This window comes from Calypte anna, chromosome 1, assembly GCF_003957555.1.
Source record: "Calypte anna isolate BGI_N300 chromosome 1, bCalAnn1_v1.p, whole genome shotgun sequence".
NCBI classification, from domain to species: Eukaryota; Metazoa; Chordata; class Aves; order Apodiformes; family Trochilidae; genus Calypte; species Calypte anna.
In genome coordinates, this window is record NC_044244.1 from 86,279,871 (window position 1) to 86,307,151 (window position 27,281).

At 45.5% G+C, this 27,281-nt stretch overlaps 1 protein-coding gene across 1 annotated transcript; it reads right to left on the reverse strand.

Annotated features, from left to right (window-relative positions):
• Positions 1-4,364: 4,364 nt before the first annotated feature.
• On the reverse strand, positions 4,365-26,026 carry LOC103536987 (alpha-2-macroglobulin-like protein 1). The gene is made up of 35 exons (XM_030452448.1): positions 25,968-26,026; positions 25,226-25,409; positions 24,056-24,218; positions 23,671-23,723; positions 22,765-22,782; positions 22,135-22,294; positions 21,470-21,554; positions 20,514-20,628; positions 20,105-20,219; positions 19,609-19,718; positions 18,966-19,133; positions 18,454-18,684; positions 18,009-18,072; positions 17,118-17,263; positions 15,815-15,964; positions 15,284-15,400; positions 14,583-14,727; positions 14,018-14,129; positions 12,498-12,723; positions 12,258-12,384; positions 11,860-11,981; positions 11,449-11,503; positions 10,678-10,761; positions 10,129-10,305; positions 9,880-9,961; positions 9,359-9,515; positions 9,090-9,164; positions 7,338-7,500; positions 6,797-7,014; positions 6,399-6,614; positions 5,802-5,926; positions 5,327-5,417; positions 4,826-4,882; positions 4,498-4,600; positions 4,365-4,405 (listed from the first exon to the last, which is right to left on the reverse strand). Exons 1-35 carry the CDS (start codon positions 26,024-26,026, stop codon positions 4,365-4,367), a joined length of 4,314 nt encoding a protein of 1,437 aa, XP_030308308.1.
• Between the last annotated feature and the right edge of the window lie 1,255 nt (positions 26,027-27,281).

Genomic DNA, 27,281 nt, shown 5'->3' on the forward strand with positions numbered 1-27,281 from the left:
AGAGTAAGTATATATGACAGTGCTTGCTCCTTCAAAAAGTGCTGCCTTAGCCAAGAGGAGACCACAGAGAGAAGGCAGAGCTCTCATCTCTGCCCCACGGGTATTTCAGCTTGAAGATGGAATCACAACTGTTGTTTACTGCAGATACATCACACAGTTCTTTGTGGGCTCCCCTAAGGGCCTTCCACATACACTCCCTGGTGCAAATGAGGGTTAACCATCAGTCAGGGAGGTCAAACACTGCATGGCTGGAGTCCTGCATGGCCAGAGGATTTTCTCTAGCTGCCAAGAGACAGTGGCTCTTACCCTAGAGCCACTCCACCTAGTCTGGGAGTTTCTTCACACATGCAAACTTTACACCTTAGTCTATTGATTATACTGAGCACCTTATTATATTTGAAAACAAAATCTGGTTCTAGTACTTATTCTTAAAATAAGGAAGTTCTTCTACTTTAGTGGAAGTAGATCATATACAAATGCATCACTAGTTTATCCTCCAGTACCAAACTGAGCTCTTAAAATCATAGAGCCTAGTAAGTAATATTTTCCTTTTCTTTAGGAAAGACTGATGCATACCAAGGAAGTGAGGGTTCAGGGCTTTTTTTTATCCACACACACAGAGGGGGCAGATACAAATCCTTTCTCTTCTTTTTGTGCCTAAACCTGGGCTTTGTTTGACTCAGAACTGCTAGTGCCAACAGCTGAAGAAAAAAAAGGTGTTAGTGCAGCTGGATAAACAAGGGAACAGGAACCAGAGCAAGGCCATGAATCACTCTCTGACACTCAGCTGCCCTTCATTTCTTTCCGTGGGTATCAAAAGGTACAGGCAGTGCCTGCTGAACAATCCCTTCTGATATTTGTTTGTTCACGGTAGATCCACAGCAGTTCCAGGGAACAGCCAGATTCCTCATAACAGCACAGGGGCTCACAAAGGCAAAGCTATCGAGGGTCCTGGTTCCTACTGACTTGAGCAGCTCTTTTGTGAGAGTGAACATGTGAACACCTCTGAAGTTCTGGACTTAGCACTGATGGGAAGCCTATACCCTGAGCAAATCAACCCAGCTCCCAGGCAACGAAACAGGAAGAAATAAATGTTGGAACAGCAAAAACAAAGTCAAGGGTTTGGTGTGCATGATTCCTCTGTACAGCCCCACCTCCATCTCCCATGACTGCCATGGTGATGAGCTGCTGCTGGTGACCAAGAGGCACTTGGGAAGCAAGCACATCTTAGGAGGACTCTGAATTCCCTGGAACTCATGGCAAAGCACACTGTACCTGGATACTGTCTTATGTTGAGATCCTTTGCCCAGCCCACAGACCCCTTGATCAGTTCTTCCAGGGATGGGCAAAAGGCACACAGGGAGCTGAGGCTGGATTTCTGTCCCTGGAGGGAGAGAGACCTCTGTGCCCGTGCAGTGGAGCTAATCACAAGCTAGATGGAAGAACACACACCACCAAGCTGAATCACTTCAACCTCTCAGTTCTGCAAAGAATGAATGAATGTGATGTGATATTTGACACTTTTTGCTCTAAGCACAGAGGGAAAAGTTTAGGCCACAGAAAAATCGATGTGTTTTGTACAAAAGTGGATTTTTTTTCTTATCTTCAAACTGTCCTGGAAAACAGCCACTTCCCTCCAAATGCTTTCTAGTAGCCATATACCATGGGTGTCCACACCTTAAGAAAGAACATTTTGAAGGACTGGAAGAGATGTTAAGTAAGTGGGCACAGAAATTGCAATAGATAATGAGTCAAAAAATGTAGTTATATGCAATTTTTACACACAGTGCATGTATACATGCATGAGTGGGGGTTTTTAAAAGCGACTCGATATGGCACTCAGTGCCATAGTCTAGTGACTGTGGCGGTAGTTGATCAAGGGTTGGACTCGATGATCTCTGAGGTCCCTTCCAACCCAGCCTATTCTATGATTCTGTGATTCTATGATTTTGTGTGTGAATTCTTCTGGCAAAAATGGGTTCATGCATGAGCCTGAGCCTAACCCTCCAGGGGTCAGCAAGGAGAAAGTAGCACTGCAGCAGTTGCTTTCCCAATAAACCTCCCCCATTCCAGGGACTGCTATCACAGCTGTTGCCTGTGCTTTGTGAACACTGCAAAACTGATGGTAAGAATATGGTGGCATTGGTAGCGAGAAGTGGGGTCCCATCCTCTCTGCAAAAGCCCAAGCTCTAGCTTATGGTGCTCTCTGAGTACCAGTACCAACTCCAGTGCTGCTTTTTGATAGCAGCAAGGGCAGACATGATCAGAGGCAATGAGGGAGAGGATACATTTGCAAAGAAAGCTGCAGTATCTTCGAAGCTGTTTCTAAAAAGTTTCAGAGAAAGTATTCTGGCAAATAAACCCAAAACCCTGTCCTGCAGAGTTGGGCTCTGCATGACTCATGGACTGCTAAAGACTGAATAATGTGAAGCAAAACCACCTGCTTAAACAAAGGTGCAGAAGGAGGGAGAAAGTGACACCTGGAACTTCAGCACAGCTACTTCTGGCACCGCACATGGCCCAGGTAACACCGAACTGCTGTGCTGAATTTATGCATTGATTCTGGGACTGTTAATCCTGCACAGGAAGCATGGAGTAGGCTCTCAGCAGTGTGCCTTGAGGGATGATCTCCTTCATGTGCTGTGGAGGGAGTTTGCTTTCAACCAAAAGAGTGTGCAATGCTCTTGTCTTTGCCTTGCAGAGGGGGCTGGCTGAGACTTGAGGGCTAATCTGCAACTTCAAAGTTGAAATTTAAACACATTTTCCAAATCCCTTCCTTTAAAATACCACAAATCCCAGCCTTGCTGCAGGTCTGGGTACTTTCAGGGCTGTGTCCAAATGCAGTCCCTCCATCCCCCCTGCCCTCCCAGACCTTACACTCCTAACCCTGACTTTGTTCTCAGCCATCACACTCATCCAGCTCTAGCAAGGATCTATGGAGACCTACCTACCTATACAGCAGTACAGCATTGCCAAGCTTTACATCCCAGATCACAAGCTGAATGTCCTTTTGTCATGTTTGAATGTCATGTTTGAACTGTCTTGTGCAAGATGCAGCTTCACAGGAGGTGCAGAAACTAAAAAATTAATCTTTTTCCTCTTTCTTTACTAAGAGGACAGAAGTTCATCAGTGATATAAACAGCAGGGTAGATTTACTTTACACTCATCTAAAGTGCAGATTCAGCCAAAGCCTTTTTGCTTAGCCACATCTATATGCAGGACAATGCACTGTGGGATGAGTCTTCATACAGAGCTAGGATTCCTCACCCCATACAGACGGCTGCATGATGTTGCTGGAGTGGAATCCAGTGCTGGAAGAAATGAAAGCCCAGTGCACAGTTCAGCTACACCATGAGAGTTTACCTCTGCTCTCTCCTCCAATGTAATACTCTGTCACAGAGTCTGAACACACACCACAGTACCCAGATTTGTGATTTAGGTTTTATTTTCATTCTTGTTACAAGCAAGAAAATCCCTGGATTAAGACAATCAGAATTAATCAGACACCCCAAAGAATTCACCAGGAAGTAGCTGTCAGGATGAGTAGGAAGGCTTGGGCTGGGTTTAGACCTGAAATCCAACTTGAGATTTGCCCCAGCCCACTGAGATGTAACTTTCCAGATGATGCACACCCCATCATACCAGAAGCAATAGTGCAGCAGCCCTGCTGTGCTAGTGCATCTCACACTAGTGGGCTCCCTGTGGGCAGAAATAATGGACAGTAAGGGAAGACCAAGACTTTAAACAAATAATAGGAAGAGGGAGAATCAGAGAGCGAATAATATGACCCAAATTATAAACTGGGATGCTAATAGCTAGGGAATCTAGGCTCTCCCTGAGGACTATAAAGGAAAGTATTTCTCTGGCTTGATCTAGTGCCCTTGTTTTATCTCAGCACCTCCCCAGGAAAATAGGTGGGACTCTGCAAACTCAAACTAGTACCACTCAAACTAGTACTACTTGCAAGTACTAGAACTTGCAAGTTCTTCTGGAACAGTGCAAACTATCTATGAGCACTGTCACTCAGCTGGCAGGCAGTCCCATGCACTATACCAGCCCAGACAGCCATGAGAGTGTCCCTGAAGATGCACATGACAAGACCTTAACAGCATGGCCACATTAAACACTTCATGTCCTGCCTACAGGACAAGCCAGCAAAAACTACATTATGAAGTCCAGAAAGCAGAAGGCAGAGGCTAAAGTCAGTCGAGGCCTAGATAATTCCAGATACAGTCCTAGATGAAGGGACCATGTTGAATTGAAAATACACAGAAAAAAACACAGGGAAGTGGCTGTATGGCAGAAGAAACATAGTAGGGATGGAAGGTCTGTACAGGGGCTGAGGAAGGGACTCACACCTACCTCAGATGCAGAAGACATTGTAATAAGCCAGGGCTTGCTCCTCTGCAATAGGACAGGAAAGAACCGAGTTATCCCTGCACAGAGCCAAGTACAAACACCCAGACAGCTCTAGAACCTCATGGTTCCACACTCACCTGGATGGTAGTAGTCATAGACCCTGACATGGCCAGGCTTCAGGTTGGTCACCCCAATCTCCCGCTCCAGATGCAGGACATAGGTCTCAGGCTTATGGCTCAGCTGGGGGAGAAAAAGTAACAATTCATTTGTGAGCTGTTCTTTCACTCCTCACCTAAATTTGATATTGATAGGCAATATTGATAGGCAAGAACAATTTTGTAGAGTCAAAGGCAGGTCTTCAAGATAAATCTTGAATATCCTGCTCTGCTAGCCCAGCCCTGGATTCTCCACAGAACTCTGCCACTGTCCTCCACTCTTGCAGCTTTTCCAGCAGCACACAGTTACCTTGTCCACGTAGATGGCAACACCTCCTTGTGTTTTCTCAGTTCTTCTTACAGGGTGCTAGGACAGGACAGCAGAGGAAGCAATTTAGTTGGGTCTTTTGAAAAGCAACTGTGTGACATCCCAACAAGTTTTACCTAGGCTTGAGTGGGCAAGTTCTCACTCACTCACTCCACTCACTTCTGAACTTATCCTGGGCTCTTAGCCTTTAAAGCTTATCTCCCTGCAGGGCAACTCAGCTCCTGCAAAACCCAAGGACAGGAACCTGTGCTAATTAGCTGTCAAGGATATGCTGAGTAAATTGGGCCAGAAGGATCACCATCCTCAAGGCACAAAGAGAGAGCTGACAGTATGTGTTCACATTTCGTGTGTGGCTGATGGGAAGGGATAGTGAGATGGCTCAGAGGAGAGACAGGCCACACCCTCCTATGCAACCTCCCTCTCTCCTGGGGCATAGATGGTCTCACTGACACCTCATCACCAGCCTGATTCCAGGCTTCTTACAGACATCCCGGACCCTGGAGCAAGGATGAATCCAGACAGCAGGGACACCTCCATGATCACCATGTTGGAAGTGGATCTCTTCCCAGTGTATCTAGGGGAGAAGATTAAAAAAAATAATAATTTATCCCAGCTTCCTCTTCTCTCCACCACCACGCCCTATGTGCAGGACCCTGAGCCAGACAGCCCAGCCAGGACTGGGACCAAGGAAGTCACTGTTCCCTCTCACATAGTGCAGATGATGGCTGCGCTGCTCTGAGCATCTCTGATCTAACTTGCACATCTCTCCCTAGCAAGAATCAAATCCTTCAGAAACATTTCCCCTTCCTTCCCTGGAGACACTTTTATCTTTCCTTTTCCATCTTTCCTCTGGACCTTCTAACTGAAGCTGCCTACTGCCTCCAGCCAAGAAGCAGCCCTCAGCTCTCCAGCCATGCCTGGCTTTCCTTCCCAAGGGGAGCTGTGTTTTTAGGGTCACCTGACATTGACGTAGACAGTAACAGAGTGTGGATCATCCTCAGTGCAGTTGACTGGCTTGGTTTTCACTCGCAAGGCAAAGTATGTGGAGACCTGTGGGGAGGGCATGTTGTACCTCAGCACCATCTGCAGGAAGAGACAAAAACACAGAATAAGACATGGATAACTGGTTCAAGATCGTGTGTCATACCTTTTTTGTCTTTGATTTTAGAGTGAAAAAAACATATGAAGTGAGCATACTCAAACTAAGGGTCACTCAGACTCTGACCCTTCCAGATGGGGCTACTTCTCCTCACCCTTCCCCCTTGAGGCTGTGCAGTTCACATAGCAGTGGGACCACTATACAACATTTCCCTCGTCCAATACCCTGAGAACCATGGAAGCATCACTGTCCTCACATTTGGCCATTTTCTACCTCTGAGTCCACTACAGCACACAGGTTTATTGCACTGGCAGCAGGCTGGGATTAAAGCTCAGTTAATGTACATTTCCTTGCATAGAGCTGCAACAGAGACAACATCCTTGCATAGAGCTGCAACAGAGGTTTGGTAAGAAGATGAGCAAAGGGGCTGTCACAGCAGGGCCTGTGTGAACCTACCCGGGTAAAGACACAGCAGCTGCCGTGGGCCTGCACCAAGAACTTTCCTGGGACTTCTGTCAGTGCTGCTTCCTGCACCAATAGCCGGTTCTGGTAGGAGACTTGGAACTTCCTCCCATAGCCTCTCTGGGACCTCACCCTCACTTCTGCAACCCCTTTCGTGCTGTAAGTCAGTGCTGCATATTTAGCCAAGGCCTGCAAGGCAACTACTGTGTCCTGCAAAGGAAGAAACAATTACTTTTGCAGCTCTGAGACCCTTGAGGCACTTGAACTCGCTGTCCTGAGGACTTCCTTGTACAAGGGCTCCTCTCCTCAAAGCAGTCACACTTGCATAATTGTGCACAGATTGTGCAGAGGTTCTTTCTCAAGCAACATCCTCTTCCCAAGCCACAAGTTACCTGTGTTGAGGCAAACCCTCCATAGGCATTCTGCTGTCTGGTCAGCCAGGCCACGATGCCAGAGGCTGTGATGAGATCAGCCCCTGTGACATTTGGCTTGGAGACCAGGGCTAGGAGAATGTAGGCTGTCATCTCCACATCCAGAGACAGTGGCTGCGACCAAGGGCTGCTGCTGGGTCTGGGACTGGATGCGGTCTGACTCCAGTGGATTTGCCCATCTGAGAAAGAAAAGGAGTAGATGGCATTGAGGGATGTCAGGAAAGAAATCCTGAGGACTATAAGGCACTGTGCCTTGTGTCTGCACAGACCATTGAGTAAATGTGTTGTTTGGGTTATCATGTCACTGGGTGAATTGTAATCCCATGTATTTTGCAGTACCCAGCACTCCATATTACACATAAAAGTGACACACAAAAACTAAGATGCCAACAATCTACATACACAGGACAGGTTATGCTTTTTCCAGCTTGCACGTAACCAAAGGCTCAGAAAGGCCACTTCTCCCTTCTCTGATGTTCAGCTGGCACTGAGGTTCCCGTACCTGCTCTGATTGCCTTTTGGTCAAGCACATCAAGTAGCTCTTGCATGCGTTCAAAGTCCTTAGCCAGGGAGAAGGTGTAGGCCAGCAGGGCCTGGGTGTAAGTACTGGCAGCTTTGTGAAGGGAAGGACGGATGCAGCCCAGAGCCTTGCGCACCACTGCACTCTACGGAGAAGAGTGACATAGACGTGGGTCACACACAAATGCACAAGAGGCAGGCAAACACTGAGGTACAAAAGCAGAAGGATGCATTAGCACTTGCCAGCATAGAAAACACCCCATACATTCCTGAAAGTGTCTCAGTTCTCAAGCCTGCACTCTTCTCTTTGTATCTGTGCAGCACTAGTAAGCAGTGCCTCCAGCCCTTGGTGCAAGATGCTTGGCAGACCCTCCCTGAGCTGGTCATAGGTTTCAGCAGTGCTCTGTCAGTGAAATGAAAGCCTTACAGCTGAAATAACACCAACACATCTTACTTGCCAAGTCCAAACACAACAAGAGCAACAGTGCACAATGGCAAATGCCTGCGGACCAAGATTATTGCATTCAATTCGCCTCTGCAGTGGCTTGAGGTCACTGGGATTTCCAGTTTCCCCTGGAACACCAGTACTGCTGTTGGCAGAAGGCAGCAAACCCACTGGTCTCAGTGGCGTTGTGTTCCAGCATTCAGCTATGCTGCTCCAAATCTGAGGTTTGCTATTCCAAACAAAGACTTGCCTGTTCCGTCTGTGTGCATCTGTAGCACTTTGTTGTTTCCTCTCTTTCAGTGGCCTCTTGGTTTAGTACAGGGCTACAGTACTTGATCACACAAAAGCTACATTTAAGATTTATTCTGACATGTGACATGCTCCTCATCTCTTTCCCTTCTAGGAAAGGCAAAAGGTAATGTCTGTGTCATCTTTGTGCTCTCTAGATGGTGGAATAGTATTGCTGGGTGCAGCCACCAAATCTCAGAAATGCTCATAGTATCTACTTGTAGAATACCAAAAGTTCCACCTGATGCTTTTTGGTTGCTCCCTCTTGTTAAAGCTCTGCAGAAGTCGTAAGCTCTCATAACTTCAAAAGCCCTACTTTTCTATTTGCCTTTAAACATAATTTCTTTCCCTTAGCCCATTGCTTTCAGTTTCAATAAAAAACACTTACTTTTATTTCCAGAGAATTTTGCTTCTCAAAATCTATACCAAGAGCATTTCTCCATCAAGTTAACTATATTTTTTTAAACTGCCCGTACCCCAGAGTAATTACTGATGAACTTTAGCACGTTTATAAGAATTCCCTCTTGTTATCACTTAGGTGTACAAATTCTAATTGCCTTGCTTCACAACATGTATCTTCCTACAGTACTCCATTTCCAGGCTTTTATCTTCTGCAAAGCTAAAACACATTAAAAATGTCATTATGGCTATTTACTTGACTGTGGGAGCAGCTACACCAACCTCTCCTCCCTAATAACTCACATCCAAAGAGTAGCAAGGAGGTGAGAGGATAGGGTGGGGGAGCAGGAATGAGCAGCCAAAGCCTGGGAAATGGACTATGGCTTCCTGTAGTCTAACCTCCCAATCTCCCCTGCCAGCCATGTTGTTATCAAGGGATAGTTGAAGTTTTTTCCTGAGAAATGATAAATTTTTCCTCCCCAAGTCTATTACTTGGTCCACAGTTCTCTCCAAGACGCCCTGTTACCTGCCTCAGTGACACCACTAAGCTCTTCAGGATTCAGATATTAAGGCCAGAGCACAGCAAAGAATCCTGATATTTACCTCTGGTGTCTCTCCTGCCTCCAAGTATGCAGCTGTGATGTAAGCGGCCAAGGGGACTTCTCCATCCACACCTCCCTGAAAAAAGCATAAACATACAAATAGCTGGGAAAGTTAACACACAAAGACTTGAAGCTTTTCAGTAAAGGTCCCATCTATCCCTGACTTGCCCCTACGCACAAAAGCAGAACAATACATGAAAGTGAACTAAACCATTACCAACACACTTGGAAACTGCTCTGAGTTGTCCTTCAAGGCACTCTGGCTCCTACCTTCATGGCTGTGTGGAAAAGTTGGCCCACATTTCTGAAACAGCCATTGGGAAGCTGGTGGAAATCCAGCCACGTAAGAGCAGCTTGGATGGCTCTGTTGTCCAGGAAAATATATGGCTTGGCTTGGACAAAGCATTTAACCACAAACGCAGTCAGCCTGATTGGGGATAGAAGAGAAATAAATGGCATGAGAAAAGCAGAAAGATATGGAGTGAATGAGAGAGTGAGAAGAATTTTTGAAATAAAGAATCTAAGCAAAAATTAAGTAAAAAGAAAAATAGTGGGAGTTTGATACTTGTGGGTCTCTCCTCACCTACTGTTCTGCTATTCCTTATTTGCTGGTCCAAGGACAATTGATTCCAATTACAGTTGCATACCCATGGTATTCCCTAGCCCACAAAGCATCTGGAACATTTGGAGTCCAATAGGATAGAGGGGATTCAGTGTTGGAAGCAGAAAGCTGCCTACCTCCAGGTTGTAAGACAGCAGGTAGATAGCAAGGGAGAGAGCCCAGGACTTACCAAGTATTACCATACTCATCCTTGGTACCAAATTCACTGTAGGAACCATCAGGGTGTTGATACTGCAGCTGTATCTGGTACCCTGGAACACAGAATAGGACATCAGCACTCAGAATATTTGCACTGTGAAGGAAATAGGATGCTAACATTAAAAGTGGTTGAGTGAACTGCAGGGAAGGGGAGTAGGCAACTATTCATAGATTCAACAGAGGGGAAGGCAGATGAGCAAGGTGGTTCTGTGGTACTTGCCACTGCGTAGGAATCCTGTTGCCTTCTCCTTGATCTCAGGGGTCAGCTGCCTCGTCTTCTCCACATACTGCAGCACATAGACAATGGGGGCAAACAGCACCATGTTCTGCTCCCCACAGCCATGGGGCATCTGCACCAAGTGGTCCAAGTTCTGCAGTGCTGTCCCCATGAGGTCACCTGGAACAGAATATAAGCATCCTGATCACCTCCTGGGCAGAAGGTTTGCTGATTCACCTCCTGCCTATGAGCCATTCCCAGCAGTGAACTAGCAGAGCACTGTGAGGCCACCTCTGTCCAGCCAGCTGAACAGTTCCACTGTACCCTCCATATAGGAACACTCCCATTCTAGCAGGGGAAGCCCATAAACAGAACACTCTCTCCATTGCTGATTGTTTTAGGTTATCTGGAACCAGGAAACACAGCCATGCACATGGGAAGATCAAGGCAGCGGAGTCCCGGTAAGCTCAGAAAGGGTGTAGGAGAGTCCAGGTTTGGGCTTTCCTAAGGCTGTGGGATTTGGAAAAGTATTATAACAGCTGAATTCCTTACCAGTGACTGAGATGGTGGCTCTGACTGAACCTTCAACCACATTCAGAGGCAACATCAGGGATACAGACTCCTGTGCTGGGTTCCCTGACGCCAGCAGGGTAAGGAGTATGGAGAGGACAGAAAGAAAGAGATTCTGATGAAAACAGAATTCAAAATATCCAGAGACTGTTTGAGACTGTTCCATTTAATTATCCTGTCACAGAAGTTACAGATCATATAAAAAATATCTGTCACATACCACCCTCAACTCCTTCCTATCAACCTCACTGTAGCTGTGCTATGCTAACAGCTTTTCTTCTATAGCATTTGAGAGGATCTTCTACTGGAAAACCTCTGCGGTAAAAGCCACCTTCCTGGTTTTCTTTATATGTTACTCCACTTTGTTTCAGATTTCAGTTACAGGTATGTGTTTCTCAGTGCACCATGGGCTCTCAAAATCTGCTAATGGCCCCATCATACACTGTTAAATTCAAGACAGGAGCAGCAGTCCTAACTCACGTCCTCCAGCTTCACCGTGTTCAGGAGTCCAGTTTTATTACCAGAGGTGAAAAAGGTCTCAAGCTATATCATTACTGTCATGGATGTTGATGCTAAAGATTGGACCTCCCCCACATCCTTACCCAGGAGAAGCTCTAGCTGACACCACATTTAAAGTATGCTTCCATAGCTTTGTCATGTTGACAATGAAAATATTTCAACAAGTGGAATGACCCAGGAGGTGGTTAGGCAGAAAGCAGGAGATGAGCAGAGTAAAAGAAGCAAACAATCTACCTTTTTTGGGACACAGGATGGAGCTGTGAGCCTTTTCTACCAACACTCCCTCTGGCTGTTGGAACACATAAAAACAGCATTATAATGAGAACATTGTATTACAAGTGGACTAGCAACAGATATGGACAAAACCCTGGTTCAGGCTGGAAACTCAGCTGAAATAATATTATTATCACATAAAACTGTAAATTGTTGTCTATAATTCCAGTAGAATTCAGTAATGAAGTAGAGGATGTCTGCCCTCTACCTCCTGCAGCGATCAACCCTCATGGGTGGTCTCAGCTCAGGCTCTGAGATTCCAATTACACACCTATTAATAGCATGGGATAACTCCCCAAATTAACCTGCACAAAATCTGGGAATTGCACAAAGTCCACTTGTAGGTCTAGGTAACAGAAGAGCTTGCCTAACCCGGACTAGAAGGAGTTTGGTGATTGTGTCTTTCTGTCCTTTGTTTGGGACAAATGGTTTCTCTTCACCACAGAGGTCCTCGGTGGCCACAGCCTCTGTATTGAGGGTGATGTTCAAAAGCCCTGAAAATAACACACATTGAGGTGCATGAAACATCTAATAAGAAGTACTTCCCACTAATAGAAGTCACCTGTTGACAACAAAAATTTGGATCAGAGCTTTTTATGATTCTGTTCCTCCAAGAACAGACTTCCAAGTAATCATGATTTTAGGATCAATGCACACAAGTACTCTAAGGTAACAGGGCACACAGGTGCTCACTCCATGTCAACTCTTACAAAGAATTCCAACCTCAGTCCCATCCCAAGTCTACCACCCCACCTCCCTGTTCTTCTCACCCAGTTGCTCAGCTGTGACTCTCCACTGAAATGTCTTAGCTTCATCAGCACATAGACAGCTGCTGTAAACACAGTCTTGGCATGGCTTCATCTGGAATTGTGCAAACATCTCCAGGCTCACTTGGATCTGAAAGGACAGCAGGGATGGCAGGTGGTGACAAGATAAACATCACAAATTTCAGCCATCTCCTACCAACCCATACCCTCCTTTTCTCACAGAGCCTATCAAGGTTTGCCTACCTTCATGCATCGCTGCAGGTTATTGAAGATTGTGGCCTTCAGGATGAAGGTCTCACCCTGGATCACAGAAGATGGCAGCGTGAGCTCCACAAGAAATGGCTTGAACACAAGCAGACTGGAGGTTGGAGCAAATCCAAAGCCATTACGTCCTGTGCAGAACATTGATGCTTTCCATTCTGTGATGCTGCTAGGCACTGTGACAGTGACATTCTTGTTCCCACTAGGGCTGAGAAAAAGTAGACAGCAACAAAAGCATTTAGCTAAATCATGCTGTATGCAGCCCCAAGTAACCTCGGCTGTGCCAATCTCTCCAGTGCACCCCATCCCCTGAGTCTAACCCCTAATCTCTACTGAAATTGTGGCCCTTTTAGGGTTATAGGTACGTCCCTGTAGAAGTAGAGACCTCTGCCTCAGATGCTTATACCAACAGAACTTTTCTGAAGATGGCTTATATGACTGCAAGATGCCATCAATCACACTCGATGCTTTCCTCAGACATTGCTTGCCTATGCACATCTAAAACCGCTTTACATATGTCAGCAGTTTTATACTTCTTTGCCTAGAGAACCAGACACCAGAAAAGCAACAAGACTGGCTTAACATCAATAGAACTTAGCAGAAGAGACAGATCCAGCCATTCACCTTCCTGTGAGACATCAACACCTTAAAGTCCAACAGGCCACACCCCAACTTCTAAGAGCACCAGACTGTTCTGTGGTTGCTACCACAGCAGACATAAAACCAGCCCTGGCTAAAGCTAATCATATTATTTGACACCAATAACTGCAGACATTCATTTTTGCTGGGCACATACAGAAAGACAACACATACATCATGATTTGGTTGCTCAGGTCAGGCTGGTGGATTAATCACATGGGAGATAACTGCTGTTGAGGAGTGAAGAGATGGTGTAGGTAGGATTGCAGAGGTAGAATGGGGGCATCTAGCTTGAGTAGACTCCAATCTTGAGATGCCAAACAAGAAATTATTTAAGCCAGCAATTAAATAATCTCCAAAAGCTCCCTCAGGTTCCATAAGTACACAGAGTGTACTTCCTCACAGGACACAATTCTCATTCCTAAGAAGGACTTCTGTGGAGATCAGCTTCCCCACCATTGCAGGACACATCCTGTGAGCACAGCTTTGGGGAGATCAGCTTCCCCACCATTGCAGGATACATCCTGTGAGCACAGCTTGGGAAATGCCAGCCCATAGGGCTACTATGAGCAGACCACAGGGACTAAATCAAGATTTTTAGCTGCAATGCACCTGCTTCCCTGTATTCCCATGCCAGTCACATCGTATGGGTGGACAATACTTCTGTATGATCATCTTAGCATGGGAAAATACATTTGAAAAGACATCATCTCTGAGGAGAAACAGCCTGACAGGTATGAGCCCCATGATGTATGTCTTTAGACATCTTCAGCATCTTATGATATAAACCAAATTGTATCTGCTGCCATTCCCAGTCACACTAAGCCACTCAGACTGGACACTCCACTGTCCAATTTACTCACCCCACGGAATACAAATCCCATAACCAGGTTTCAGGGAAATGCTTGTGTACTTTCTCTTCAGCTAAAGGAGGTGAAAACACAGCAGGCTGGTATGTAGATGTTGTCAGATGCTCTATTGAAAATAAAAAAGACTCAGTCTCCACAGGGTCCTCATGCCCTAGTTTAGAGCTCACCCAGTCAGCCCTTGGGAAGGTGGCAGAGCTTCCTTCATTTGAGCTGTTCCAGCTGGCACTGAAACAGAAGGTGCTATCCCAGGTTTTAAAATCTCTTGCCTCATTTCAAGCAACAGAGTTGCTGTGGGCCTTATTTGTAGGCACCAAAGGAAGGGCAACCATTCCCTCACCTCAGAGATAAGACTTGAGATCCAGCCAGCTCACTAACATTTCAGAGCCAGAAGCCACTGAGCCCCAGGCTCATGCTAGAACAACAGGTTTGGGACCAGGGAACACTCTCACTCATCCATTTGCAATTACAGCAAGTGCTGCCTTTTAGCTCAAATACAGCATTGCTTTCACCTGAAAGACTGAGCATCTGATGTAAGAAGAAACAGATGATAAATGCTTACCATTATATGCTGTATGGGGATGGTCAAACATCAACATGGGCCTGGAAGTAAATGAAGTTTCCTGTAGCATAGTTGTAGATTGTGTGGTTGGACACACTCTGGGTTTCCTGATATTGGTGTTGGACATAATTTTCAACCCCACTTCCTTTAAGGAAAGAAAAAGAACTGATGGACCAGAAGCTTGTCCCCTCCTCTCTACCCTGTGCCTTCTTGTGCCCTCATGCAGTGGGGACTTTGATGTCCTCTGGCTTGGCAAAGTATTCCTTTACTTCATTTTGAGAGGGAATTATTCAGATCCTCAGCAATGGGTGAATAAGATCTTCTGAGCTAATCCATATGGACTGAGTCAAATTTATTCTTTCTCAAACACATGGTCATTTAGTTACTATGCTGTCTTACGCTGCAGAAGTCAATTGTTCATTGCTATGGAGATGAAGCATACTATGTGAAATCCAGTCAAAGTAACCAATTGTCCTTGGCATCCTGAAGCACATCACCAAAGTTCAGTAACCACACAACAATTTCTTCTTGGTCAACACTTTCAAATCACTTATTCAAGCAACAAGTAAGTTACAAGGGCCTAAACTGGACCTGTTCCCTGTACTGTCTGTAAGGCTGTTCCTAGGATACTGGTGAAGTAAGGGGGCCACAATTCCCTCAAATCATGAATTATCCCAACCTGCCAAATCAACCGTTTTTACCTTGAATGTTGTAAACACATCAGGCTCATAAGAATTCGGGAACCCACATGAATTATCATCTTCAGACACTTGTTGAGGATATCTGGAGTTATAGACAGATGGGAACAGTCCATAGATCTGGGAAATAAAAAAAAAAAAATCAGCACAAATAAAACCTGGCAGTTCTTTCCTGTCATGTGTTCAAGGCATGTTTGACTTGCTCCTGGCTACTGTGCCAGAATGCATGCCAGGAAGCCCAGGCTCGTTGTCACTCTGCCCTGGCTCCCTGATAGAGCCAGCACAATCTGCTGAACTGAACATGAGGCAGAACAACAGAAGCTCATTTATCACCATTGCAGAGCAATATTCAACCTCTTTCTTAACACATGCCCCCAAAATCCTTACCCCTGCCACACTGAGAGCACTGCTGATCCTTCTGGGCAGTGTTTTGCATTCCTTGGCAGATATGATCTGCACAGATGCAGTGGGCTGTCTGACTTCCTCTTCGTGTCAATGCAAGGGAAGGGAAGGACTTGGAGAAGAATCACTCACCAAGGGGTTGCTGAGCTCTTTTCCTGACTTTGGCCAAAGGACACTCTGATCCACAGCCCAAACAGCACAGGTGGACCCAGGAGCTGCCAGCAGGTGGAGACCAACCTCTGCATCAGGAAGGGTCTGGGGCACTGAGAAGCCCAGCTCCACCTGGATGGGAAGAATCACAGAATCACAGAATGTTTAGGATGGAAGAGACCTCCAAGATCATCCAGTCCAACCTTTAATTAACACCACAGTCAACTACTAAACCATGTCCTTAAGGACCAGGTCCAAATGCCTTTTAAATGCCTCCAGGGATGGTGACTCCACCACTGTCCTGGGCAGGCCATTCCAATGCCTGACAAGAGGAGGCATTCAATAGGCAGGCAGTAAATAGGTGACATTTCTGCTGCTGGCCACCCTACCACTTCCTGAGCAGAGAATGGACCAATTAAAGAGAGTTTCTAAGGACTTGCCTTGGGTGGAAACTTGAGGAAGCCACAGAGGGTTTATATAAAAAACCATCATGTTGAGGTTCTACCAGAAAAAATGGCAGTGGGGAACCATCAGTGTGCACAGTGCACAGTACAGAGGACATTCCTATGTCAGAACACAGTGCTTTCTTTACCCAGCAAACCAGTCAGCCACAATCACACACGTCACACAGCTGTCTTTCTGCTCCTTTTGAATCTCCAGATCAAAAAAATAAGCCAGCTCCTCATATCTAGGCTCTGTGATGGGTTGGTCTCAGTTTCCTAAAGCACTTCATATTCCTGTTTGAATCTCAGTGTCCATAGCTGTGGAGCAGGGGTAATGTCAGTCCTCAGAAGTTTGCTTTGGACTGCAAGATACAGCCAAGAAAGTTGATTCCCACAGATATCAGAATGACAAGTGCTCAGCCCTTTCTGGATGGCCAGTAAAATCCACTTCCAGCTGTCTTCCTAACACCACATACTAACAAATCTTAAGTGTCTCCTGCAGCACCAGAGCAGTCTTAAGCTCTCCTGGGAATCTCACTATATAACCGATGCTGGGCTGTAATCCTACTGAGTTGCAGTCACTAGACAAGCCTATGGAGATAGGCACAGCAATTCCTTGCCTTTCCCAAACACTGCAGCAGCCTCCACAATGCTCATCATGTACTTGCTTCATACAACACAGCACATTTCACCATACACATCCTGCAGCTCTCATCACAGCATCCCACAAAGCATCAAGCCACAAGTGGATACACATACCACGTGCAGTTAGTCTCTTGTTTCATTGCCACAGACACATACACTCTCACACATTTAGGTATGGCCTCAGGCACAAATCCTACCTTATTTTTGAAACACATGGAGACACTGAAGATGGCAGAATCAGCAATGATTTTTCCATTAGGGAAGATAACATAAACAACAAGTCTTGGAGCTGGGGCATAGATGAAGCTGAAGGTAAGAGGGATGGAGAAGAAACCTTGCAGCACTAGATGGCGGAGAGAGGGGATAGTAGTTAATTTTTAACTTGTATCAGCTTTTGCCACTCTGCATGTTTAATACCTTCCCTCAAGTCTTTCAGGATCAAGTTAATTTCTGGAGATTACTGAAACAATCAGCACATCTCTGGATACAAGACCAGCAAAAGAAGATTCCTGGTTCTGTTCAAGAAGATAACACTTCTGTTCAAGGAATAACACTTTGGAGTTCAAGCTAAATTCCACAAAGAGTGAGAGTCTCAAACATCTTTCAAAGCCTCCTATCACCAAATATCTCCCTTTCCATCACCAACAAAGAGATGGCCTTTGTCCCAAAATATCTATAGTTTAAGCCTTTTTAAAAAGAGCTGGAGAAGCAGATATCAAAATAATAAGTGGTGACATCCTAACTACTCAAAGATTATTTTTAATAATTGCAAATTAAAGAGGAAAATTTTGACAGACGGTGACGCTGAAGTTTTATGCTGCTTGCAGGGGTAGAAAAAAGAGACTTCTTTGAAAATGGATAAAACAGAGGATGAGCCTATGGGTTGGGAAATGCTGGGTACCATTCTCTAGGTACCAAGCAGAAGAGTAAAGGAAACATGAAAACTTGAAAGGCACACTACTCTTTCAACAAACAAGTAGTGAGCCAGCTCTAAATAGCTATGAGGCTTATGACACATTCAGGAAGACAAGATGTAAGTAAGAGGCCAGTGAATGCTTTGTAGACAAGAAATAGAAAAGTGCACTTACTTCTTGGCAGCCCAACCCAAACTGTCTTCTGACCTGCATGGACTATCCCTCTTTTCCCTGTGACCTAGTGAAGGAATACAGAAAAGGAATGCCAGTTACATAGTCTTCGAGACCACTGTACAGGTCAAAGTAACAATGCAATTTGAAATTAAAGGGGGCAGGGGGAAGTATATGGCTTTTACTTGCTTTCAGGTAGCAGGGGATCAAAAGACTTAAGGGAGGACAGGTAAGGCCAACACCTGCCCTGCATCTCTGCAGAGCCCAGAAAAAAGTGCTACCTTTCTTGCTATTACTGCAGCCCCAGAATTAAAACCAGGATCCAGCTCCATGATGGCTGGATGAGGCATCTGTTCCACACTGAACCAAATCTATCATGTATCAGGCTTGAACAGCAGGAGGTGCTGATCTTGTGCCATCATCCACTAGCACTCCCCCAGAAACTCACAAAGTAGGAGAAAACGACACGCTTGGGTCCATGTTCCAGGTCTTCCCGGTAAATTTTGAAGTCCACCTGGATAGACTGCTCTATGCCACAGGGCATAATTTCCGGCACATGGACAACAGACAGAAAACTCCTGCTGGTGCTGTAGAATGGTTGAATGAAATGAGAGGCTTGCTGGTAACTCAAATCAACTGTCCCAGGCTCTTTATCCAAATCTTGATGTAGAACACTTGCCTGGTAAGAAAAAACAACATACCACATTTAATTTCTCTAGTTAAGTGAGTCAGCTGCAAATCAAGCCAGCTGCAACTTGGTAAGAAGATCAGATCAAGTTTGAGCAGAGGTCTCTGTGTGGAGAGCTTATGAAGAAAGCAATTGGGATCTGAAGAATAAGCTCTCATAGGGAGCCAAGTTCCAGAAGATGCTCAGGTGCTTCAGGAGATGTTTGTGAGACAGTAAATATCTCTGAGATGCATGCGTACATCTGTCGACACGACAGATCCTTCTTCACTTACCTCCAAGGAAGCCGAGGTACTGTTGCAAGCAGTTGTGTTCAGGCTAAATGAAGCTGTCCCAGAGTCCCCAGTGATGTACTTCTGCTTAAAATGCTTCTCCCCACAGTTTACTAAAAGGAGGACTTCTTTGTTCTTCTCTGTCTTGCCTTGGTAGTTGATGACTTTAATCTGAGAACATCATGGTGAGCAAGAGAAGTACAGAAGAGTCTAATCAGCAAACAGAATCTTCTTCAAGTCAGGAGCAGCGTTTCCAAAACCAGCAAGGTCACTCTTTTAGTCACTAACAGTGTTATCAGTACTTCAACAGGTCACTTCCTGTTATCACTTGCACTATGACATCCATCCACCTCTATGCTCTCTAACTCTTCACAGCAAAAGGCCCCCTGGCTTCTGAAATTCCACCTGTGTGGGTTTGAACCACACAGGTGGAACCCTATAGCTGCTACTACTCAGAGCTTATTTGGCAAAGAGCAGTCTTGAGTGGTTTTCTCACTTTTGACAATTCAAGAGTTTTGTCCCTGGGAGTCATTCATGCCCTCAAAGCCCCTGGATGGAGATGAGATCAGATGAGACACAAGGTAGCAGTCACAGTGAAGGCTTTGCTCACTGTCCCCCCCTCCAAAGGACTGTAACAGGGAATTACCTTCCCCCTGTACATGCCTCCAGCGTGGTAGTAAGAATTCACATCATCAAACAAGGCCATCCCGCCAATCTTGGAGATGAGTAATTTGTGAGAAGCATTGACATGAATCTCTGAATGAAAGCAGCAAGACAGAAACATAAGGGAGAGAGCAAGGAAGCCAAACACCCCTCAGCAGTTTCCCCACTGGTGATACTGATGCGTATGTTCAGTTGCAGATATATTTCACACCAGGGAGGTGGCCTGCCCAAGGGCTCTGCATATCTAGTCTTCCTCCTGCTTACTTCTAACCCTTAGGAAGGTCCCTAAGCTTTACCACCTGAGACCACAGGCACTCAGGGTGAGCGTGTCACGCTGTCAGGAACTGGTGGCTCTGTGAGGTTAGATGGCAGGCCCCCCATGTGCTTAGAAAGCTCAGAGCCCTGGCTAGCCTGAGTGTCTTTGGTAGAATCAGTACATCTTCCCATGCCTCTTGTTAGCCAGATGTTTCCAGAGTTACCTGTGCCATCCTCCACCAGTGAAGCCTCTGCAGCTATGCTGTCCTGATAGTACCGAAAGTCTCGACTGAAGGAGGACAAACTCACATTTGTGAAGAAGCATCCTGTCTCATCTGTCTGAAAGTACAGAAAGAGGAAACAAGGGCTGAGCAAGGCACCTAACGTCAGAAATCACCCAAAGAGTGCAGAGACAGCAACACAAAATCCCTACTCTCAGGGAGCTTGTCTTTTGACATAGCAGCCCAGGATGTGGAGCGAGCATGTGATGCACAAGGTGACAATCACCAGGCACGGTCACTAAGAAGCAGCACCAATAGACCACTGTTCATAGCAGCAAAAATGGCAGCACATCGCTCTGAGGCTGAGCACAAATATCTCTGGATCCAGTTCAGCTCCTGCTAACCATCTCACCTGGTTGTTGAATTCCTGGCAGAGATCAGGTTTCGAAGCACTGGGCAGGAACAGGGCTCTTTTTTGACAAAGGCTCACGTGAACCATCCCCTGGACACTCTTTCCATAGGTGTACCTGTTTAGGGAAGCAGGGAAACAAGAGACAGTCACACACAGTGAGAAAACACAGGGCTTCCTCTGGTGAGCCTCAGAGACCACTTATTCATAGATATTTACAACATAGCACAAGAGTGGCAGCCATACAGCAGGTCCAGGAGACCTTATGCATTAAGCAGGGTTGGGCTATGCACTGCAGTGATGGGAGAGCAAGGGCTCTGTGATATAATTAGTGCCAAACTAATCTGTTAGAGGGAACCAGTGTTGTAGGTGCTGACCCAGCACAGAGGACTGCACTTTATATCAGCATCACTTGCAATAAACTCAGGAGGCTGATTAAGAAAGCTGCTGAAGGCATCCATCATCTTCCCAGCAGAAGTATAGGTGATGAAGAAAGTGCCTTTCATTAAGAAAGCACCTTTACATGAGGATGTTAACTCTAGTGTAGTCCTTGGACTGTACCTAGGGCAATTTCTTTTTGCCTCTAGTTTTGCCTAGAGCATAATCTGGAAAAGTTTCCCTTCATAGCCCATGGATTTCTTCTGCAGGGAAATGATCACCAAACATCTGGTATGTTCTGTCTCACAAATGGCTGCTTGTGAAAGGGCACGGTGCTCCTCCGGGTTTTGTGTGTAGACACTTGTGGAGTGTTTTTAGAGAAGGTGCACAAGAGTACCAAAAGGATAGTCGTAGGAATGTTTTATGTTGTATCAGGGTGCAAACAGCTGTTGTGGAAGATTGTGGCCTACAGTAACTGAAGTGTGGTAAGTTTTCCCTGAGGTCCTCATGGTTACCAAGCCATTCAGTGCTCATCAGGGTAGAATTTAACACAGGGCCATCCCTCCAAGCAGAATCCTCACCTGCCACATACCCGGAGTGGGAAGATTTTCTCTAGTGCATAAATCTGATTTGGTGCCTCAAATATCACTTCAAATTTTGGCAGCACTGGAGGGAAAAAAATTTTAAAAAACAACTGTAGGAAGTAATGGCCAGGGACAGCCTCTCCAGAGAATCAACATGATGGTGGAACAGGAGCCAGGAAATGAAGTAGGAAGGTGATGGGAAAGGAAAAAGGAAGATTTCCATTGTTACTTTCACAAATTAGTGTGTAGTGGCTGGTTGATTGCTCCTTCCCAAACTAAAACCCAAATATGTCCATGCCCCTGCAGTTCTGACAGCTATCTGCACTGAGAGAAGACCAGCCTTCCAACACAGGTCATTAGGGGATGAAAGAGAAGTGGGATGGCACTGGAATTCATGCTTTTTGGAAAAGCCCACCCTGTTTTGTCTGATGCAGAGATGTGCAGAGATCAGCTGTGTCAAAGGCCTGGGGCCATGCACAGGCTGACCCAAGGTCCCAGAGTGATTTCTCTCCTAAGCCTCAGTTCAGACTCTTTCTGTGACAGATGCTATCACTTTTCCCATTTGCTCCCAGGATGATTGTCATGGAATAAACACCCTGCTTCCCAGATGAAGAATGCAAGGTCCTCTCTGCAACTCAGACATATCCCTCACGTGCTCATACCATACTCCTCAACAGAGAAGCTGCCATATGCTTTTGCATTGTTTACACTGATGACATATGTCCCCAGGAGAGGTTCATCACTCATCTGGAAAGACAGATCTGCAATGCCATCTTGGGGTACCACATTCAGCCACTGCTCTATCCGGTTGTTCTTAGGATCCTACACCCACAAGAAAGAAAGAAACCATTAATCCTGCATCTCCTGGCATCACACCCTACCCATTAGAAACAAAGCTTCAGATTTTCAGTTTGCAGACTACCAGGTTATACAGCTAAGGGAAGAGGTTTGGCACAGGCTCACCAAGAAATTTTAAAGACAATATATCACTCAGATTCTGCTTTCAGCACCCAAGTCTCCTTCCACACTTATCTAAATTCTGATCTCAAAGCAAGATCCTCCACAGTTCTTTTCTTCATAAAGGTCTAAGTTGATCTGTCTATACTCTTGCTAGTCTAGAACAACTCAGATTTCTAGTGAAGTAAATGGGAGCATAACCTCAAGTAAGTGCATAAAAATTTAAGAAATCTTATTTGACTCAGAGATCTATAAAATATGGAAGTGAATATGAATAGCTCAGTGAAATGGCTGCCATCAACAGTCCTGTAACACTGTATTTCAGCATCACTCACCTGAAGAAACAGGGAAATCTGGGGGGAAAAAAAGGCAAAAACATTAGAAGACAGAAGCACATGCCAGAAACACAGACAAGGCATTTCAGATCTTTCAGAGATGGAGGATGTGCAACTAGTGATTTGAAAACTTAGAGCACTGACAATATAAAGTAAAAAACAGCTCACCAAAAAGGAAAAGTACCAAATAGGTCTGTTTCAGTAAGGTCTGGAGAAAGGGAAAAGGAAAAGCCAATTTAGGGGTCACTCAGCACATGCTAATCACTTCTGTCAGAGTCCTCCATCAGGAAAACTCACTGCCCAAATAGATCTAGATCTCGGTCAGCTGAAATCTTACAGGGATAACAGCAGTATAGGATTGTATAGTTTGGAAGGAACCTCTGGAGGTCAACAAGTCCAAAACACAGCTGAAGCATGCCTTCTCAGGGCAGATTGCTCATAGCCTTCTCCATCTGAGTTTTGAACATCTCTGAAGATTAAAATGTCTTCTCTGGGCACCTCTTTCAATATCTGATTATCACTTTAATTAAAAAAGTTTGTCCTAATGCAATATCTTATCAGAATTTCCCGTGTCCAGCTTGTAGGAGCCAGAATAAGAGCACTCATCCCCACCACAAACTCAGGAAAACCTGTTTTTCAAACATCAGGAATGGGTATATCTCACACTTCTGCTTGCATGACCATATTATCAAGACAAGCAAGAGACATATACACCTCTACCATCCTTCTGACTCATCAGGTTTTCTTAGAATTAGTATTCTCCTGTGGACACTCATCAAGCCTGGCTTGTGGAAACTTTTCCATGTGGTAAAGTTGGAGCTTTGTAGATTGAGCAGGGTAGAAAGGGAGTAAGATCCACACACAAAACAAGGCAGCCTTTTCCACAGCCCCTCAGGGCTGGCTTACCGAATCGTTGAGTGCAGTGAGTTCCTCATCCAGAGTCACAACGCGAAATTTCACTGAAGGCAAGGAAATCAGGGAATATATCTATAAGATCTCAATCCTTTCTGCAGACCCCTGTTTTATCTGTTTCCCCAGCTCCTGTCTCCATTCTGTACACATTTATGACAACTCCAGGCACAAACATTCCCACACATAAGATACAATGGACCTTCTGCAACCACAAGACAGACATTACAATCACTGAAAATATCACAGCAGCAAGAGACATTTTCTCACAGCCTTCTGCTAGGGCTATCCATCTATCTATATCTGGGAACCACAGGCTTTCCACATGGTATTCCTAGCAGAAAGTCTAGGGTCCCCAGATGCTCCTATTTCCAGGTCTCACCTATCTGTCCTGGTTGATAGATGGGTTTGTCTGTTTGGATGAAGGTGCCACCGATGGCCTTGCGGATCAGAACTTTTTTCTTCTCCTCAATACTGACCCCTTCACCTGTGATGATCAGTTTGACAGTGGCAATCTCCTCCGTGCCATCAGCTGGAGGTGGAACCTATACAGATGGAGAAAGGAGAGGACATAGGCCCCAGGTAATCTCCCAGGGGCCATAAACAGGAATTGAGAGTAAAGTGGAAGAACCGACCAGTGCCTCTACCCCTGTCCCAGGGTAACCCACTCCAACATACTGGATCCAGATCACATCCAGATCTCACTCAGTCCATAATGGCAACAGAAGGCTCTACATGTCATGGAATTTGTCCTTTTCCCCACTGGTTAAGGAATTTTGCTTCTGATGACAAGCAGGTGTCTGACTTGGTTTTCAGACCAAGTCAAGAAGATGAACAGATGTCAGAAGAGTGGGAGATGATAGCAGAGAATCAAGCTGTAAAACAGCCTCAAATGCTAGGCCTTCAGAACTACCCTGCATGCACAAGTTAAGAAAGCCAGATCAGAAAAGGCAACCAGAGGGTCTTCCTGACTTTAGCAGCCAAAGACCACAGCAGCCTCAGCACAGAATATTCTGTATAATAGAAGGGATACTGTTTAAGCATGTCTTCCATATCCCAGATCTTTGCTAAGTTCTCACCAACAATTTATCTGCTCCAAAATGCTATTTTAAAACAACAAACACATCCGTTTCTACCCAACTGCTCTTCAGGAGCTCCTAGGAGCTGAGTTGTTGCCTGACTTCAGGTCCTACAGAAACTGCAGAAGCAGCAGTGTGTCGTGCAAACCATCATTTCCCCAGGCTTTAGCTGTGGAGCTGTAAAAATCCTTCAGAGAAGAGCTAAATCCAACTCATCTGGTCTGGGATGGAAGAGGAAGAAGCAGATAGAAGTGTGGTAGGTATTAACAAATGTGACTTCAATTTTAAAAATAGATTCAAAAGGGGAATTCAGTGGGAAATACTGCTGGGCTACACATCCTTAGGCACTATCCACTCCCCTTTTCAGCAGGCTCACTCGAAGGCAAAGTGTGTCCTGTCCATGTCATCCCTGGATAGGGATTTACAGTTCCTGAAGAGAAAATCAGTGATGGCATTTGCCTAGGCTGACTCACCTGGAACTTGGTGCACATGAAAGTCTTCTCTTTCTGGATTGTTTCTTGCACTAAGAGCTCATGTCCTGCAGAGCTCTCCAGGACGAGATTCACTTGAAGCTTTGCTTCATAGCAGGTAATATGGAGGCAGGCAACTTGGGTGGATGGGTAACGGAGATCTGCAGGGATCACCACCAGGTAATGCCTGAGGCAAGGAAAATAAGGCATCAGACGTGGCAGCAGGTTCAGAGATTAAAGATGTGAAAGAGCTTCCCTGCAGTAGCTGACTCCTGCAGAACTCCTCAACAGTGTGTCATGACTGCAGCCAATATTAAAAAGAAACAGCTAACCCAGCAAAGTGATTGCTTCACTGATAAATTGATTAATAGTTCCTGCTAGGTTAACTTAAGTACAGCCTTATAATCTTTTTCAGACCCCTTGCTCCAGTCATCTCATTCCACAAAACCATCCCCTGCAGTCTTCAGAAGTGCCTCATAACCTTGCAGTCTAGATACCAGTGATTTGACCTGGTAACTGGAGAAGAAAACATCCCTGAGCCTAGAGTTTGACTTGGAAGCCCCCCAAAAGAGTGGCTTATATTTTCTCACAGGAATCAATCTAATGCACAGGAGGCAAGTAAATAACTCTTTAGGGTAATCTGATAGAGTAGAAAGCACAAGATCTGATGACATGGGATGTGGTCCAACTACCTGGACTGATGCCTTCATGAAAAAGACCAAAACAGAAGCTCAGCATCACTCACACTTGGTGAAAAGTAGCTGCCATGTGGAACAGAAGGCTCAGGAGGATGGTTATCCTCATCTTGAGGGCTCTTGCTGCCCAATCTCCAATGGCCCTCTTCCTCTGAAATCACTGAGGCTGTTTTTAGGGGAGTAATTTCTTCCTAACACAGCCTAAATGAAGAGGTGGGATGTGAGGAGGAGCCAGCCTCTCCCCACCTCTTCCTCTCTCCTGAGATTATATGAAGACAGCTGTAGGGATGGGGGTACTGTGCCAAGTGTCCCTTGGCCAATAGCAGCTGCTTTGGTTGACATTTACCAGTTCAGAACATCCCCTCCTGCAAGACTGCCGTGGAAGACATCTGCACAAATGAACTTTTCGTCGGGAAAAAACCAACAGCAAGAACTTTGCTGATCAGTGACCCAGGCCAGGTCCTGATCACTTGTCACTTGTGTCCCTTTGTTTCAGCTATAGATGGATTGCTGCTCTGCAGCCAGCAGCAAGAGCTCACCCCACCACACTCAGGACAGAAGCTCAGTAGCTCTGGATCAGATTATGGGGATGTGGATCCCCTTAGGCTGATTGGCTTGAGAATGAGAGCAAATCCTTGCTTGTGTGCAAGAAAGCACTGTAGCAACACTACAACGAGCCAGCAACTACTAATGAGCTAACAATTTTACTTTTTTCTTTGGTGCATACAAATGGAAATATATATTGGCCAATAGAGGCCCCTACCAGTTCCCAGCAACACTCACTAGCAACAGCACCACCTGCAAGGAGGGGGCCTCAGGAACTCGTTCTAGTTCCTCATTTTTCCTACCTGGGATTGAAAGGTCTAGGAAGTTACAGCCTTTTGGTTCTGTTTTTGAACAGGAGGGTTGGGGTAACACTCACAAATTAAACATGTGAGACATTTTCTAGCACTCACGACAACCTGTACAGAAGGGCAGACATGCTGTTTAATCAGCCTGGCCTCCAGAAAAGTGTCATCACCATGAAAACTGCCTGCTGTGAGCAGTACACAGATTGCATTAACTCACAAACTACACAAGACTCATGTGAGACAACATTAGTTAGCCCAGGCTGAAATGTACCTGGGACTGTCCTAATAATACAGCTGGCTACCAGTCTGGGCTTGGAAATATTCCCTAGTGCTGTTTAATAGCCCTGATGCTGGTGCCCACTCAAACAGGCAGCTGGGATCTATTCGTCTGTCAAAACCAGGTTCCAAGATGCCTAGAAATTTCCAGCTAACTTGAAATCCCCACACCTAGAGCTCTCCATTCTTTCTTCTAGATGTGTTTGGGGAGACTGATCTCCATTTTATCTCTGTCAC